Genomic DNA, 13,336 nt, shown 5'->3' on the forward strand with positions numbered 1-13,336 from the left:
ACATTTTGGACTTAAAATGGCATCGTGCCCTGATTGATGGGGTGCTAGCAGAGATTTGGGGGAAGGACTGATGCCTTCTTTATGCACTGGTGTGCCGATAGTTTGGTTAGGCACTATAATGTTATACCTCTAGTCGCATGGAAACTAGACTAGGGAAGTGTTTTTGTCGATTTCCCCTAGCACACTTCTTGTTTTGTGTGAAAAAGGCTTTGTTGTGATCACTTGGCCTACCTGAATCAAATAACTCTTTTAAGTTAATGGCTTTAACTTTATTTCTTTCTTCCTTCCTTCTCCCATCCTGCAACTCTTTAACTCCTTTCAGTCAGATACTCTAACCACTTTGCACTGAAGGGGGAGGAGTGCCGCCTTCACCTCTTGAATAAGTTGAAAAGTGTAGTGAGAAAAGAATTAAACTTGTAGTACTCTGTTGGATCTGGAAACCTGTACCTTTAAGGACACATGTGTCTCACAAGCTTAACTTGGATCAGAAGGCAGTGGAGAGGTTTGCTAGTGGCCCAGGGAGTAGGTTGTTAGTGCATGAATTCATATGGTAGCTTGATTTTTCCCTCTGTTGCTGTGTAGGCCCTATTGTGTGATCAGAGTGATTCATTCTTATCCTGTGATAGGGTTTTGGGCATCTTTCTTGTGTAAGAGCAGAAAGATTGAAATGTTTACCTGTCCAGGGTCTCCACCAGGTTGTAAGCCCCAGATGAGCAAAATGATCCTTTGCTCTCATCGTGTGGCCTTGCCTGTACTGAAAACCTTGTGGGAAGGATGGGAGATGGAAAGAGTAATGTCTTCATGACAGTGCCTGATTCATGTTTAGAGGTGAGAGGGGTATTCAGAAGGTTTCAGCAGTAACCTTCATTCAGAAGGTTTCAACAGAGCTGGTAGAAGTGGGTATGTCCTGCCAGCTACCTTTCTGTGCCAGTGAGCATAGTTACTGTAGGAAGATTTACCATATTATCACCTAGTTCTTTCTGTTCATCATGTAAATGCTTTTTGCATTATTTAAATGTCATAGTATGAGCTATCAGATGTTGTACAAAGCCATCTGGGAAGTTTGTCATTTTTATGGTCTTTTTGTAGCTTGTAGACCTGGCTGTGACCTCCTGAGACTCAGAGAGCTAAGAGAGGCAGTGCTACAAGAAATAGTGTTGGTGATTTAATTAGTTATTTGTTGTGTAGTGTTGCAGAAGGTTGGGTTTTTTTTTTCCCCTTGTGTGATGTGATGCCCAAAAGGAGAATGGGAGCTTGCTCTGCTAGAGAGACAAACAGAGGGACCCAAGTCCTGAAAATATCTGATCATAAATCTTACTTTTCTTTTGCAGAAGTGCAAGCCTCGGTATTCTGAGGAAATCCATCCTTAAATAATTATGTTCTGCCTTCTTAGCTTTTGTGCTAGTACATGCATTTTCTTGCCTGTCTCTAACAGCTCCTTTGTGCTGGTGCATGTATTCTGTTCACTAGCAACAAAACACGTCTATTTAAGAGTTTGTGCCAAGGTGAAAAAAGATATCAAAAAGGAGAAGCGTTAGTTTGAAAATGTGTTTGCATACATGCCTGTGTGGTTTTCTGGAAGTCCAGTTCTGAAAAATTGTCCCTGGTTGTAGCTACATATGAGAGCTGCTCGAGCTGAATTTTGTGGAGAATATGCTGGAATGTTGCTTCGAGATAAAATTAGAATATTCTTTCCCCCTTTGCATTAGCTGAGAATTTTCTGTTTTCAGCCTAGCTGTGGTGCTTCAGGTGTTCCCTGCTAGCAGCCTTGTCCCCAGCAGTGACCTTTGTCATTGAATCTGGCGTTGTTCAAACCTGATTCTTTCTTCCTGTTTTCCCGTGGTTTGCAATGCAACTGTTGTCTGGCCGAGCAGAGTACAAGGATCTATTGAGGAAGCTGCTCTTTCAGTAAGAACTAAAGACTTAACAGGAAGGGGCTTGGCTCAGGCAAAACAATGTGGGTGATTCTGCAGAGCAAACCTACCAGATCTCTTGGAAGACAAATTTTGACGATCGGAAAGCATTTTCAAGGTTTTCTTGGCCTTCTAAAGATTTCACAAAGGCTTAAGTAATTTTAAATACTTAAAAGGTCTGTAGGGAAAGGAGGGAGCTGTGGGGAGATGTTTTCTTAGTGGTGGGGAAACTTGCTTGGGTACTTTGTTCCTTTACTGTTTTCAGTAAGGGAGAGGAAGTGTGATCCACCGTAAATGACTAATACAAGTGTGTGCTTAATTTCCCCTACACTCCCTCTGAATTTATAATGGAGGGAAGAAAGTCTAACTTTAGTGTAAAGAAGGCTATAGAAATTTGTTCTTGAACAACATAGAGTAAATGAGTTTCTTCTGTCATTAATTATCCTCTGTCCTTTTCTGGTCTAGCTAGGCAACAATGGCAGGTGAAGACTGTGTAAGAAAACGCCAGTCTGGCTCCACTACAACCAACAAGAGACCTGAGAATGAAGAAACGCAGAGGAGATCTGAGAACGAGAGGTCATTTCAAAACTCAAGCAATGGTGAGATTTTTTCACTCAGCATTAGTTGCACCTCTGGCACGTGATCTCCTCTAAGGTGTCCTTTCTAGCTCATGGTCCTTGCCTCTTTGCTCTTTCATTTCAGCCTTTCTCCTTGTAAAAAGGATCCCAAGGTGGAAGTCTCTGTACCAACTGCAATTTTTCAGCAGGTTTGGGTTGTTTGGAGTGCTGTCCTGCCAAACTTTCCCTCAGAGGCTGTGTGCTGCAGTGCTTACAAGGATCTAGAGTAAGGAAAGTGATTGTCACAGGAGAAAAGTGTGTGATGAGGAGGAGGTGCTTTAATGCTTTAAATGGTGCAAATACATCTTGACAACAGTTTTGGGTAATTGTTTTAAATGCTTTTTCTGGGGACTTCATCTGACTTCCTTTACAAGCCTTAGATATGTGGCTTCCTCAAGATTGAACAAAATGATCTTTGATGTACCAGGCTAAGCTGGTGTATCCATCCTGGCAGACAGAGGCAGCATACCACTGAGAATGATTGTCTGCTCCTGTGGGGCTCTGTTAATGTCAAAACAGCTCCCTTCTGTCTAATCTCAACCTTGGCTGCCTTAAAAGGTGTAATAGAACAATAAGCAGTTGGGTTTGTATTCATTTATATTGTGGTCACCTTAAAAGTAATGTGGCTTATAGTTGGCTTTGTGGAAGGGTCACTGCTGCCTTTGGCCTGTCCTTTGATTTGCAGTGACAGTTGTGTGGCAGTTTGAGTGGTTTTGCCTGTGGACTCTGTGGACACTGTGACTGTCTCTAATTCCTGGGTTATGCTTTACCACATTCCAGCCCGGTGATAAGGAGGTTAGCGATGAAATTGCAGCTTGTTTCCTTTCTCTTTAGGAGATGGAATAAGCAAAAAAGCTAAGCTAGTTTAGCACAATGTGCCATGTGAGCACAAGTTCCAAAACCCTGGTGCTGGCAACTCAAGGAGATAATTCTTACTGGTATCTTTCTGAATATGTTGGCACTATTTCATAGTACTTATTTCAACTGAAATGGGAGTTGGAGCAAATTTAAATTTAGGACAAGTCATATTTCTTCTCGCAAAAAATATATTGGAGAGAAAGCCATCCCACAGGCTACTTGGAAAACTGGGATTTTAAGCTGTTGGTGATACCATTGTTTTAATTGAATCAAATGGGACTGTTCCATTAATGGTGTTTTTAGAAAGTTGCAAGGAGTTGATGGCTACTGGAAAAAAGTTAGAGTGGATTTAGAAGCAGACTTCTACCTTTTTATCTATGGAAACACAACTGTTATGCATGAATTTGAGTTCTTGTAAGCTTGTGGGTAAAGAATAAATATAGCTGTGATAATTAGCACTTGATAGGTAGGTGTGCCTGTCTTTAAAAGCCTTTCATTTTAATACCTCTGAGATGTGGCATAATGTCACTGCAGGTGAGATGCTGTGGGTGTGTAGCAAGTAAATATTCTGGGGCAGATCTCATGAAAGTCTACTGAGCTTTCATGCATGTACATGTGCCTGGTGGGTTGACTTAAAACAATGCAATGTGTTTTATTAGAGTACAAACCACAGTGAAAGGCAGTAGGGGGGAATCCTGGTTAGTTAAGACTTGGTGTCTCGTGCCTTCCAGGGTTGCTGCCAGTTCAGCGGAAGTGTCACAAAGATACTTAGAGTTACCAGTTTCTGCAGACTTTTTCCTCAGCACAGTGATGGGGACAACAGGAATCGTGGAATCATAGAATGGTTTAGGTTGAAGGGACCTTAAAGATAATCTAGTTCCAAGGCCCCTGCCATGGGCAGGGACGCCTCCCATGAGACCAGGTTGCTCAAAGCCCCATCCAGCCTGGCCTTGAACACTTCCAGGGAAGGGGCATCCACAGCTTCTCTGGGACACCAGGAGATGGGAGAATGAGTCAGTCTCTGATGCCTGACAACATCACTCTGATCAGGAATTCCTCTATACAGTGGGGTTAGATAGGTATCTCTGTGGCATACAGGTTGAAGCTTTACAAAGTTAAAGTGTTCGAGTGTTCCAGATAGTGGCCTCTTTATGTAGTCTAGTATGCTTGCATAAGTAGGTAGGGCTTTCTGTGAAAGCACAGCTGAGGTGGAAGAATTTCTCAAAAGGAGTAGCCATAGACTTCTTTTCTCACTTTCTTTTGTCCCAGCCATTCACTTTTGAATAGCTGTTTCTAAGGCATTAGTCCTGATGCATACAAAGGCAGCAAGGGGCCGCTATGTCTGGCAACATCCTCTTTATACTTCAACATCTTAACACTGGGCGTTGCATTGAATTTTAGACAAGATGCATGTTTATTGCAGTCAAGGGATTCTAGGCAGGCCAAGACAGTGTCTTGTATGGAAGTAAATATGGTAGTGTCTTTGTAGCAATTATTTCTGTAGAATAACTAAATCGCTAATGTGATTTCCCACCCTTGATCCTCCCTGATTAACAAACACAATCTGCTTTTTAACTTAAGAGTTAATGTGTCAAGGGCCAATTGACTTGTTTCCAGAAGCACGTGAACTTTCTACAGAAACTTCTAGGCCGTTAATCCTTTCTTTATTAAAACTCAAATGCACTGGCTGATCTGAAGTTGCTTTTAGGAATAATTTTAATCCATGTATTGGCTTTAGAGCTACATTAGCTCTGACACTTCCGTTTGTATAGCTTAGGTCATTTTTCCCTTGCCTCATCAATTCTGCTGCAAGCTGTCTCATTGCTTGCTGAGTTCTAAGACTGAGTAGTTTGTACTCATGTGCCCCCAAATTTATAGCAGTGTGGAAGTATTCATGGATTTGAGATTGCTGGAAGAATTTTTCTGTCCCTTGATGTGTTTGTATCTTGTAATTATTCACCCTGTAATTTCACTTTGGCAGAGTAGCTGAACTTTAGTCTTGTATATCACTTCTCCTTGAATTGGCTCCAGCGTCATAATTAAACAACTAATTTGGTCTTGGCATAGAGTCAACAGGTGATCTAGGCAGCAATAATCCCCTGTCAAAAGCCAGGCTTCCTAGTAAGATTAGTCTTATATGTTTTCAGCTGGAGATACATAAATATAAGACTGGTCTGCTTAACGGGTTATTGATATCAGGCAGTACCAGTTGCAGGAAAATTTACCTGGAATGAGTGTAATAGAGACTGGATAGGCAGATCTTAAAAGGTTAGAGAGGACATGGCTCCTAAGTGTGTAACTGAGTGCCTCTAAAACGCTGAGATTAGACCATTCACAACAGTAAACGGATGGTTGTGGAGACTGTCCTTGTTTCCTCATAAATCAGAAAAGGATTAGAAGTGTCTCTGGAGACTGATCTGCAAACAAGCTATGTGGCATATCTTTGTTTGCCGTGAGTAACCCTGTTTGGTAATGCTGGTCTTAGAAAGGGGTTGTTATCTTCCAATGAAGAGGTTACTATGGATCATTCTCGGTGCAAAAGTTCACGAAGCTGCATGAATTGTGGCTGCCTACTGATAGATGTAGGAGGAGGGAGCTCTGAAACCGGGAGTAATTTGGAAAGCTTTAGGGTTTGCTGTCTGACTCACAGCAGTGAGTGTTCATTGTATCAACCGGCTATTTCTTACGGATTAATGAATTTGGGATTAAGCTGCTTGAATTGAGTTTCTTGGATGCGTTTCAGGGAGATGGATCAAACAGAGCTGACTTGTCTGAGACTAGGTGGATTCTGGTAATTCTAGGCGCTCTCATGTTTTGCGGCCTGTGGGTTTGATGAAGGCTGAGCAGTTTCTTGTGAAGAGCCTGTGGACCTGCTGGTGTGAGACAGAGAATGCTGGTATTTCCTTCTGCTAGTGAAGAGGCTTTTTGGGTCCCATGTCTCTGCAGAAATGACTTTTCAACCAAATTCTTCACCCAACTGCAGTGCAGTGACCTATGGACTATGCATTCTTTAAGCAGATCAGCTGAGCTCTGGGAGCAATCTAGTCATAACTTGCCTCTATCTGCTGAGTAGCCAAAAAATTACAATCAGTCAGAATAAGGCTTATTAGCACCAAATTATTAACATGGCTTGTGTTGTACCACATATGGAAGACTTCCCCTCTTTACAGTAGCTTTGCAGTAGGTTGGCTTTAACATTGCTTTCCTTCTGATAACATCTTCAGTGTTTTCAGAGAGGGAGACTTTGAATCCAGGTTTCTGACAGTAATGAAATCCTTCTGCCTATGTTGCTTTAACCTCTTCAATGGTAAGTTGTCTGATCAAGAAATAATGAAGATAATATTTTTAAACCCTTTTAGAGAAGGGCAGTATTGAGTACAGTTAGTATCTGTGACCTTCCATGAAGATCCTGAAGCTAAACGGATCCTGACATCATTAGGGGAGAATGCTTCTGAACTGTGAGTGGTGTGCTTGGTTGTTCTGACAAGAGTCTTTTTTTGAATTGTGTGTCAAAAAGCTGAAGTAAGTTTGTGTGCTTGCTTTTCTTAGCTTTTCTGTGAGGAGGCATTTTTGTCTTGAATGCTGTGCAGGGATTTAGGTAGCAGTAGTCTCCCTGGGTTGTTTTAACTGCTTAATAATAAACTTACTGCCATAGTGCAGGAACAGTTTGAGTGGCAATGGCTCAGAGTGCTGAGCTGCAGGCAGCTTCTGTGGCTGGAATGGTAACACTGCATGCAAGTCACAGCTTTCCTCAAATGACTTATTCCCACTTGTGCCCTTGGTGGTAATTGCAGACTGTAGCTCTTAAATAAAATGATTGCTTTTTAACACAGTTCATTTTTGGAGAAGTTGCATAGTAGAGTGCTGGCTCATTTCTTACATAGAAGCTGGTTTTGTTGGATCCCAAGCTGCAAAACTAACAGATCATGTGAATGGGCCGTTTCTCTAGTCGTCTCAAATGTCACTTATCTGTAACATGTACAAGGGTAAGTTGAAAAAGGGACAGTGAGATCCTTTAAGAAAGGTAGTTTGTAAATCTTCTGTGAAACTTATGTTGCTCAAGTTTTCGACAATAAGAAACTTTCTCAATCTTCAGATGATCTTTTATTAGCCTGATTTCCTAGGGAAACAAAGCTTGCATTTTAAATTGTTCTCCTTTTTTTTTTTCCTGACTCTGAACCTGCTTGGGTTTTGGGCTGTGCTGAGGTGTCACATCATACTAGGACCGGTTTCTACAAGCCAAAGCCAAGTGATCAGCTAAAGATCTTATCAATGTCTTTGCTGATGGGAAGGGAATGCAACTCCCATTAAGTTAGAAGTTCTCCCTGTGACAAAGCTCTTTCAAAGCAAGCGCTGCTTCTGTCTCCTGTGCAATTTGCTACTATTTCATACTAGTCTTCAAAGAAGAATTTCTTATTTATGACTTCAAATAAATTTCCTGTTTTCTTAAAGCATGTCTATCTTTTTTTAAATGCTAAGATGTGCTTGCTTGTATTTTGCAACCTTGAGTCCATTTTCTTTTTAATGATGTTGCAATCCCCAAATGATACAGAGTGATCCAGTCTTCATTTTTAGTGTCAAAGGAAAAAGAAGATTTGGACTTCTCAGCAGTGCACAATTACTTTTAGACTCAAAATCATGTGATGATTCTCTTCTCAAATGACCTCACAGAACATAAGTAGCAGCTTGCACAACAGAAGATGAGTGATTCAAGAAGATGATGAGTTTGTGTTCTCTGGTATCTACCTTGTGACGCAGCTTGAGTTTATGGGGCAATATAACACAGCAGAATGAGTTGTTTGGGAGTGGGTTTTCTTCTACAGGAGGCTTTTTGTTCTGGAAAAGAAGCAACAAGCTTACAGGTGGTTTTACTTTTTTTTATGAGATGCATATACTAAAGACACAGAGAGCTTGATTTTTTTAAAGCCTCTTAAAAGATGCTGTGTTTCTAGTCCGCTCTGTGCAGACACACTGGTGTGTGGGTGAATAAAGTGATAGGAGGGACACTGCATACCGTTTAGCAATTACAATGTCAGCAGGCCAGAGACTGGCCTGATTCCCTGTACAACCATTAAAGCTGTGTGTTGGGTATCTGTAAGGCCTTGAAAGTCAAAAAGGGTGTTTTATTTCCAAAGTGAGCCACTCCTGGGCAGTTGTAATAACTGAGGCTTTGAATGCAAGATCTGACAGGAAATACATCGTCAAAGCAGTGGTTATTTATTTTTAGCTTAGCTTACTAAGGAAATAGTGCAATCCCTTAGGTCTCATGTGTCCTGTCCTCTTTGGCTGTGTTGGATGGCTTCAAGAAAGCTTTAGATAGAATCCTGAAGTGTGCAGCTGGATAAGAGACACATTCTTAACTTTTTTGCAGAAAAAGGTAAGTTGTGTCTCATCCGCTTTCTAGTGGGTAAGCACAAGGTGGTTCTTAGCATAGTAGTAATTGAGGGAGGGGGCTACGAATACAATTGTGGTGTGGCCAGTGAGAGAGTAGAGACATTGAGATGATGTGAAGGGGGTACGGTTCTACTTATGGAACAACTTGATTTTATTTTTTTTTTAAACTTATTGAAGGAGGGAGGTTGGGGGAATCCATTTGAGACCAGCAAAGTGCACAAGCTGAGTGGGAACAGGAATGCTCTAGTGGTATCTTACACTCTTCTCTGGAATTGTTCTCCAAACTGCTGCTGTTTGGCAAGTGTAACAGCATGATGAGCTTAAATGCTGTGATAATTTTTTTGTCTTGGAGGTGAGATGCATAGCAACCAGGAATTCTGTTTTTGTAAAAATACATTCTTGCATGCAGCCAAAAATTCATGATGTTAAACAGTTTCCTTGTTTGTTGCATTACAAGGCTGCTAAGTAATATGCTGTTGTTGCTGATCTGTTCTTAACTGCTTGTGTAGCAGTTCTTATAGGCAAAACTGGATCTTGCTACTTGATTGGGGGGGTGTGTGTGTGTGTATGTGTGCAGAACTAATGCTAACAATTGAGCATAGCTGTGTTGAAGACAGGCTCTTAGTTCATTTAACTCTTCTCCAGTATTGGAGTAACTTCTGAAGCAGGTCTACTTAAACTTCTTACAACTGGTTGCTCATAAGAGCACCCTCAGACTAGCATGCATCAGAGAAGCACTTGCTTTATTAAAACAACACACAGTGCGTTTTGTGTGCATAGGCTGTGCACGTACAAGGAAGAGAAGACAAGGATGCTGCATTATGAGTTGTGATATTGCTATGAATCTTCCTTCTTGTTACACAGCAGCACAACATTGACACCTCTCCTGCAAATCTGTTAGCTCAGGCTTCACTGGAAATGTTACTAGCGATCAATTCAGTATCTGCTTTTTTAATAAAAGTGGTAATGTCTTAGATACTGAACAGGCAAGTTGTAATGCCAGCCATGTGTTACTATGTAAAGTACTGTTGTGGCTATAATTGCCAAAGTACACACACAAGGCAAGGTTTGTTGCTATCTTTTCACACTGACTAGTATTTCAGGGGGGTGGGTATTGCTGCTTTAATCTTGCTTTTTCTTCATATGCATGACTCTGTTTTAAGTAACTTTTATCTTCTGTGTTATAGTTCTTAATGGAGAAGTGAAACACCAGCTGTCTTGCCAGCGCTCTACAACTGTTGCAGACAAACCTTGTCTTAAAACTCAACTAGTCTGAAATGATTTGTGTATGTTCCGCTTGATGGTCTCAGTTGTGTAAAGTTCTTTATGCAAAAAAAAGGTGATATTTGAGCTTTACATATGAGCCAATAGTATTAGTAACGATAAAAGTCAGATGGTATGTATGGCATGGTTAGACCTGACTGTTTGCTTAAGCAATGAAACATATTGAGGAATACAGACTGATGTCTAGCACTTCTCCTGGGGGATGAAAGGAGTCGGAGTAGCCAGGTTTGAATATAGGATAACCTTCCAACTTGCCACTTAACCTGTCTTGAGAGCTGGTTACATTATTTTACACATAGTCGTGACTTGACTGCCTTGTCTATTGGCAATGTAGAGGCCTCCAGACAAGCTAATCTTATGTCTAGTTCACTGTGCGTAAAATAAAGCTCTGATAAAAGATCAGCATGCATGGGTATGACCTTCCAAGGGTTGTTCTAATCGCTGCTTCAAGGCTGAATATGTTTAGGGACCTTGGGAAGATTTGCAGAGTTGCTGATGGAAAATAAAGCTTTCAAAAATCCAGCATGTTATCAGCTATTGACTGCTTTATAGTGCTGTGATTCTAAGTGGCTGTTTAAAATACATGGTCATAGCTTATGAATTTCCTGCAGTTCAGTTTTGAATTTACTGGGACCTTGTTAGAAGTCAATAAGGGCTAATGAAAAATCAGTGACTGAGCTATCATATGTTGTGCTTTCTGTGTTTTCTGATGTGCAGCTCGAATCACTGAAAATGCAACTGTTAAATATTTGCTTTCCTTTCTTAGGCCGGGTCGATGTTGACCATGTGATAACAAGGAAAATGCAGCTAATAGCAGAAGCTGAGGTAAATATACTCTAATGCTCGCTGGTGGGGAGGAGTGGGATAACTGACCCTGAATGTCTTCTGGAGAGTCACTAGTCCTGGAACACAAATATCCCTCTTTAGTCATAACTTGAATGCAGTGACTTCTATACAGCCCGCCCTCTCTTCTGACTTTGCATGGGAGAGGTAGCATTATCAAATGCAGTTCTGTCTTATTTGACCACAATAGGTTGAAGTCCAAAGATAAGAATGAACTTTGAGGCCTGTAAATAAAATGGAACTTCTCTCACTGCTAATTATCAGCTAGCGTCCTTGCATATTTAGTCTTTAAAATGCTGTGTCCTGCTATACATTGAATAAAGGGTAGCATGTAACCTGTATCCCAGAGCTTCTATTGCCCTGGCTGTGGAGATGACCATCCTGGCCCTTGGTCACACTCTTTTTGTCAGTGAGCAATAGCCTCGAAGAAATAGCACTGGGTGTTTCTAACATCACCTACATCTGTGTGAGCTACCATTGTCTTAGCTTATGTTAAGGTGATTTATGCCCAAATTAAATGAAGTTAGCTAACAATGAACTGCACCCTCCTTGCTAACCATTGTTTTGTAGCATGCATGTTCTTCAGGGCAAATCGTCCTGCACTCTTGCTTCATTTTATTGCAGAGAATTCCATGGTAAAGATGAAGTAATCTAATTGTGCCGCCCTTATGTGAATATTAGGGAGTGGATACTTATAAGACTGAGGAAAATATCTCACACCTTTGAGATGTTTTCCTCTTTAAAAGTCTTTTTTTCACCTCTATAGGCGGTGTGTAATTTATAACAGATATAACTAAAGTGTATTTAAATGTCTTCTGTAGAGGGTGTACTGCTTTTTGTGCTGATACACCTAAAACTGAACGTGTTAGAGGGATAGTCAGCTCTGAATTTTATTTCATGTCTTCTCTGAACAATTCTTACTGAGGACATGGTAGAGCAAGGCTCGTGTCTTTTCTCGGCAGACAAAACAGCCACTGCAAATTACTATGTTGGCAACAGATGCTTGCAGGAGAAAGCTTTGACTGGAGAAAGCACATGCAACTTTGCAACTTCCAGGGAGCACTAGTTGGTTGCAAGGGGAACACTTTAACTTGGATTTCTTTCTTCAGGAATATCTCATGTTTCTTTTTTCTTTTTCTTTTTTTTTCTCCTCACCACCAGCTTTGAGACATGCTAGTTGATAGAAAAAGTGATTTCTTATCTGCAAAGGGAATCGAAGAAAGCAGCAGTGGCACACTTATTACTGAAGTTTCTCCCAAAACAGGGAGTTAAGGTTTTTAAACCCTGGGTTAAGCAGCTTGCAAATTTGTTTAAGGTTCCTATAAGGCTAAGTAAAAACCTCCATCTACTGCAAAATTCCTGAGAATTCCTGGAGTGCCTGGCCCTTTTGTTTTGTGAACCACTAAACAAAAGCTTGGATTGCAGTTTACTTTTTAGGTGATAGGTATCCGAGGTCCAAACAGATGTTTGACTCCTGGAAAGTGCTGGTCACTGACAGCTCTCCCGGATTTGTAGGTGCTAGGTGTTATTTGAAGTAAAATGCCTTCACGCATCTGGTGTCCAGTCTGAAAACTTAGTCCTTTGTTCAGGGAATCGTGTGTGCTGTCATTTGGTCAGGACTGGATGCTGTCATGTTTCAGTGACTGAAGTTACTAAATCTGTTAGAATGAGTAAAATGCTGGGGAAGTTTCGCAACTTTCTCTGTGTAAGTAAGCTACAGGGTTACTTCCCTCAACTTTCTTCAACTTCTCACCAATTCCTGGCCAGTGTTCTTTTCATACTTGCCTCACTTTCTCTTTTTTGTAATGGCTTGAGTCTTTTAAAACTTAATGGTGACAGCTGAGTGACCTGCCCGGTTCCTTGTCTGAGACTTCAAGTGTACTTCAGCAAACTCTTAGTTAAGTGCTCTCTAGGGGTAGCTACAAGGCGGCCATCTGTGTGTCTCTGCCCTGTCTTACCAAAGACTGGTGGGAGGCGCATTCTCTTATGTTTTATTTCTTTGGTGACTGGGTAAAATGCACTTTGCTTATTGAGCACTCGCAGTTACCCTGCCAATTCCTCAAGTAGATCGCCCTTTGGATGGCAGTAGTAAGTTGTTAATATAGCATGATATGTTGTGGAGTTTTGTTGCACAGAATTACAATTACTGTAAGGTCTGTGCTCTGGTTATATTGTATTTTATTTAGTCTGACAAGAGCTCCCACCCTGCTCTTCAGATCCAAACATATGCATAAGTTGATGTCGGCCCTGGAGGGTTCTGTTAGGAGGCAAACTCAACGGAGTGCTGACTGTGTAGGGCAAGAGGTAGTTTAAAGAAATAATTTCTGTTAAACTTGCGCTGAAAAGAGATTGGGCTGAAAAGAAGGGGAGAGTCTTTAAACAAAATGACAAGTTTGCCGCGATGGAGAGACGGGACGCAGCTTGATA

At 41.2% G+C, this 13,336-nt stretch overlaps 1 protein-coding gene across 1 annotated transcript in view; it reads left to right on the forward strand.

Annotated features, from left to right (window-relative positions):
• Positions 1-1,970: 1,970 nt before the first annotated feature.
• The window catches only part of SOAT1 (sterol O-acyltransferase 1), a 31,515-nt gene continuing 20,149 nt past the window's right edge, over positions 1,971-13,336 (forward strand). The window contains exons 1-3 of the mRNA XM_074151989.1: positions 1,971-2,031; positions 2,383-2,512; positions 10,833-10,891. Coding sequence (XP_074008090.1) covers positions 2,389-2,512; positions 10,833-10,891 — 183 coding nt within the window. The 5' untranslated portion in view covers positions 1,971-2,031; positions 2,383-2,388. The remainder of the gene's footprint in view (positions 2,032-2,382; positions 2,513-10,832; positions 10,892-13,336) is intronic.

The sequence above is a fragment of the Numenius arquata genome, chromosome 8, assembly GCF_964106895.1.
Source record: "Numenius arquata chromosome 8, bNumArq3.hap1.1, whole genome shotgun sequence".
Taxonomy (NCBI): Eukaryota; Metazoa; Chordata; class Aves; order Charadriiformes; family Scolopacidae; genus Numenius; species Numenius arquata.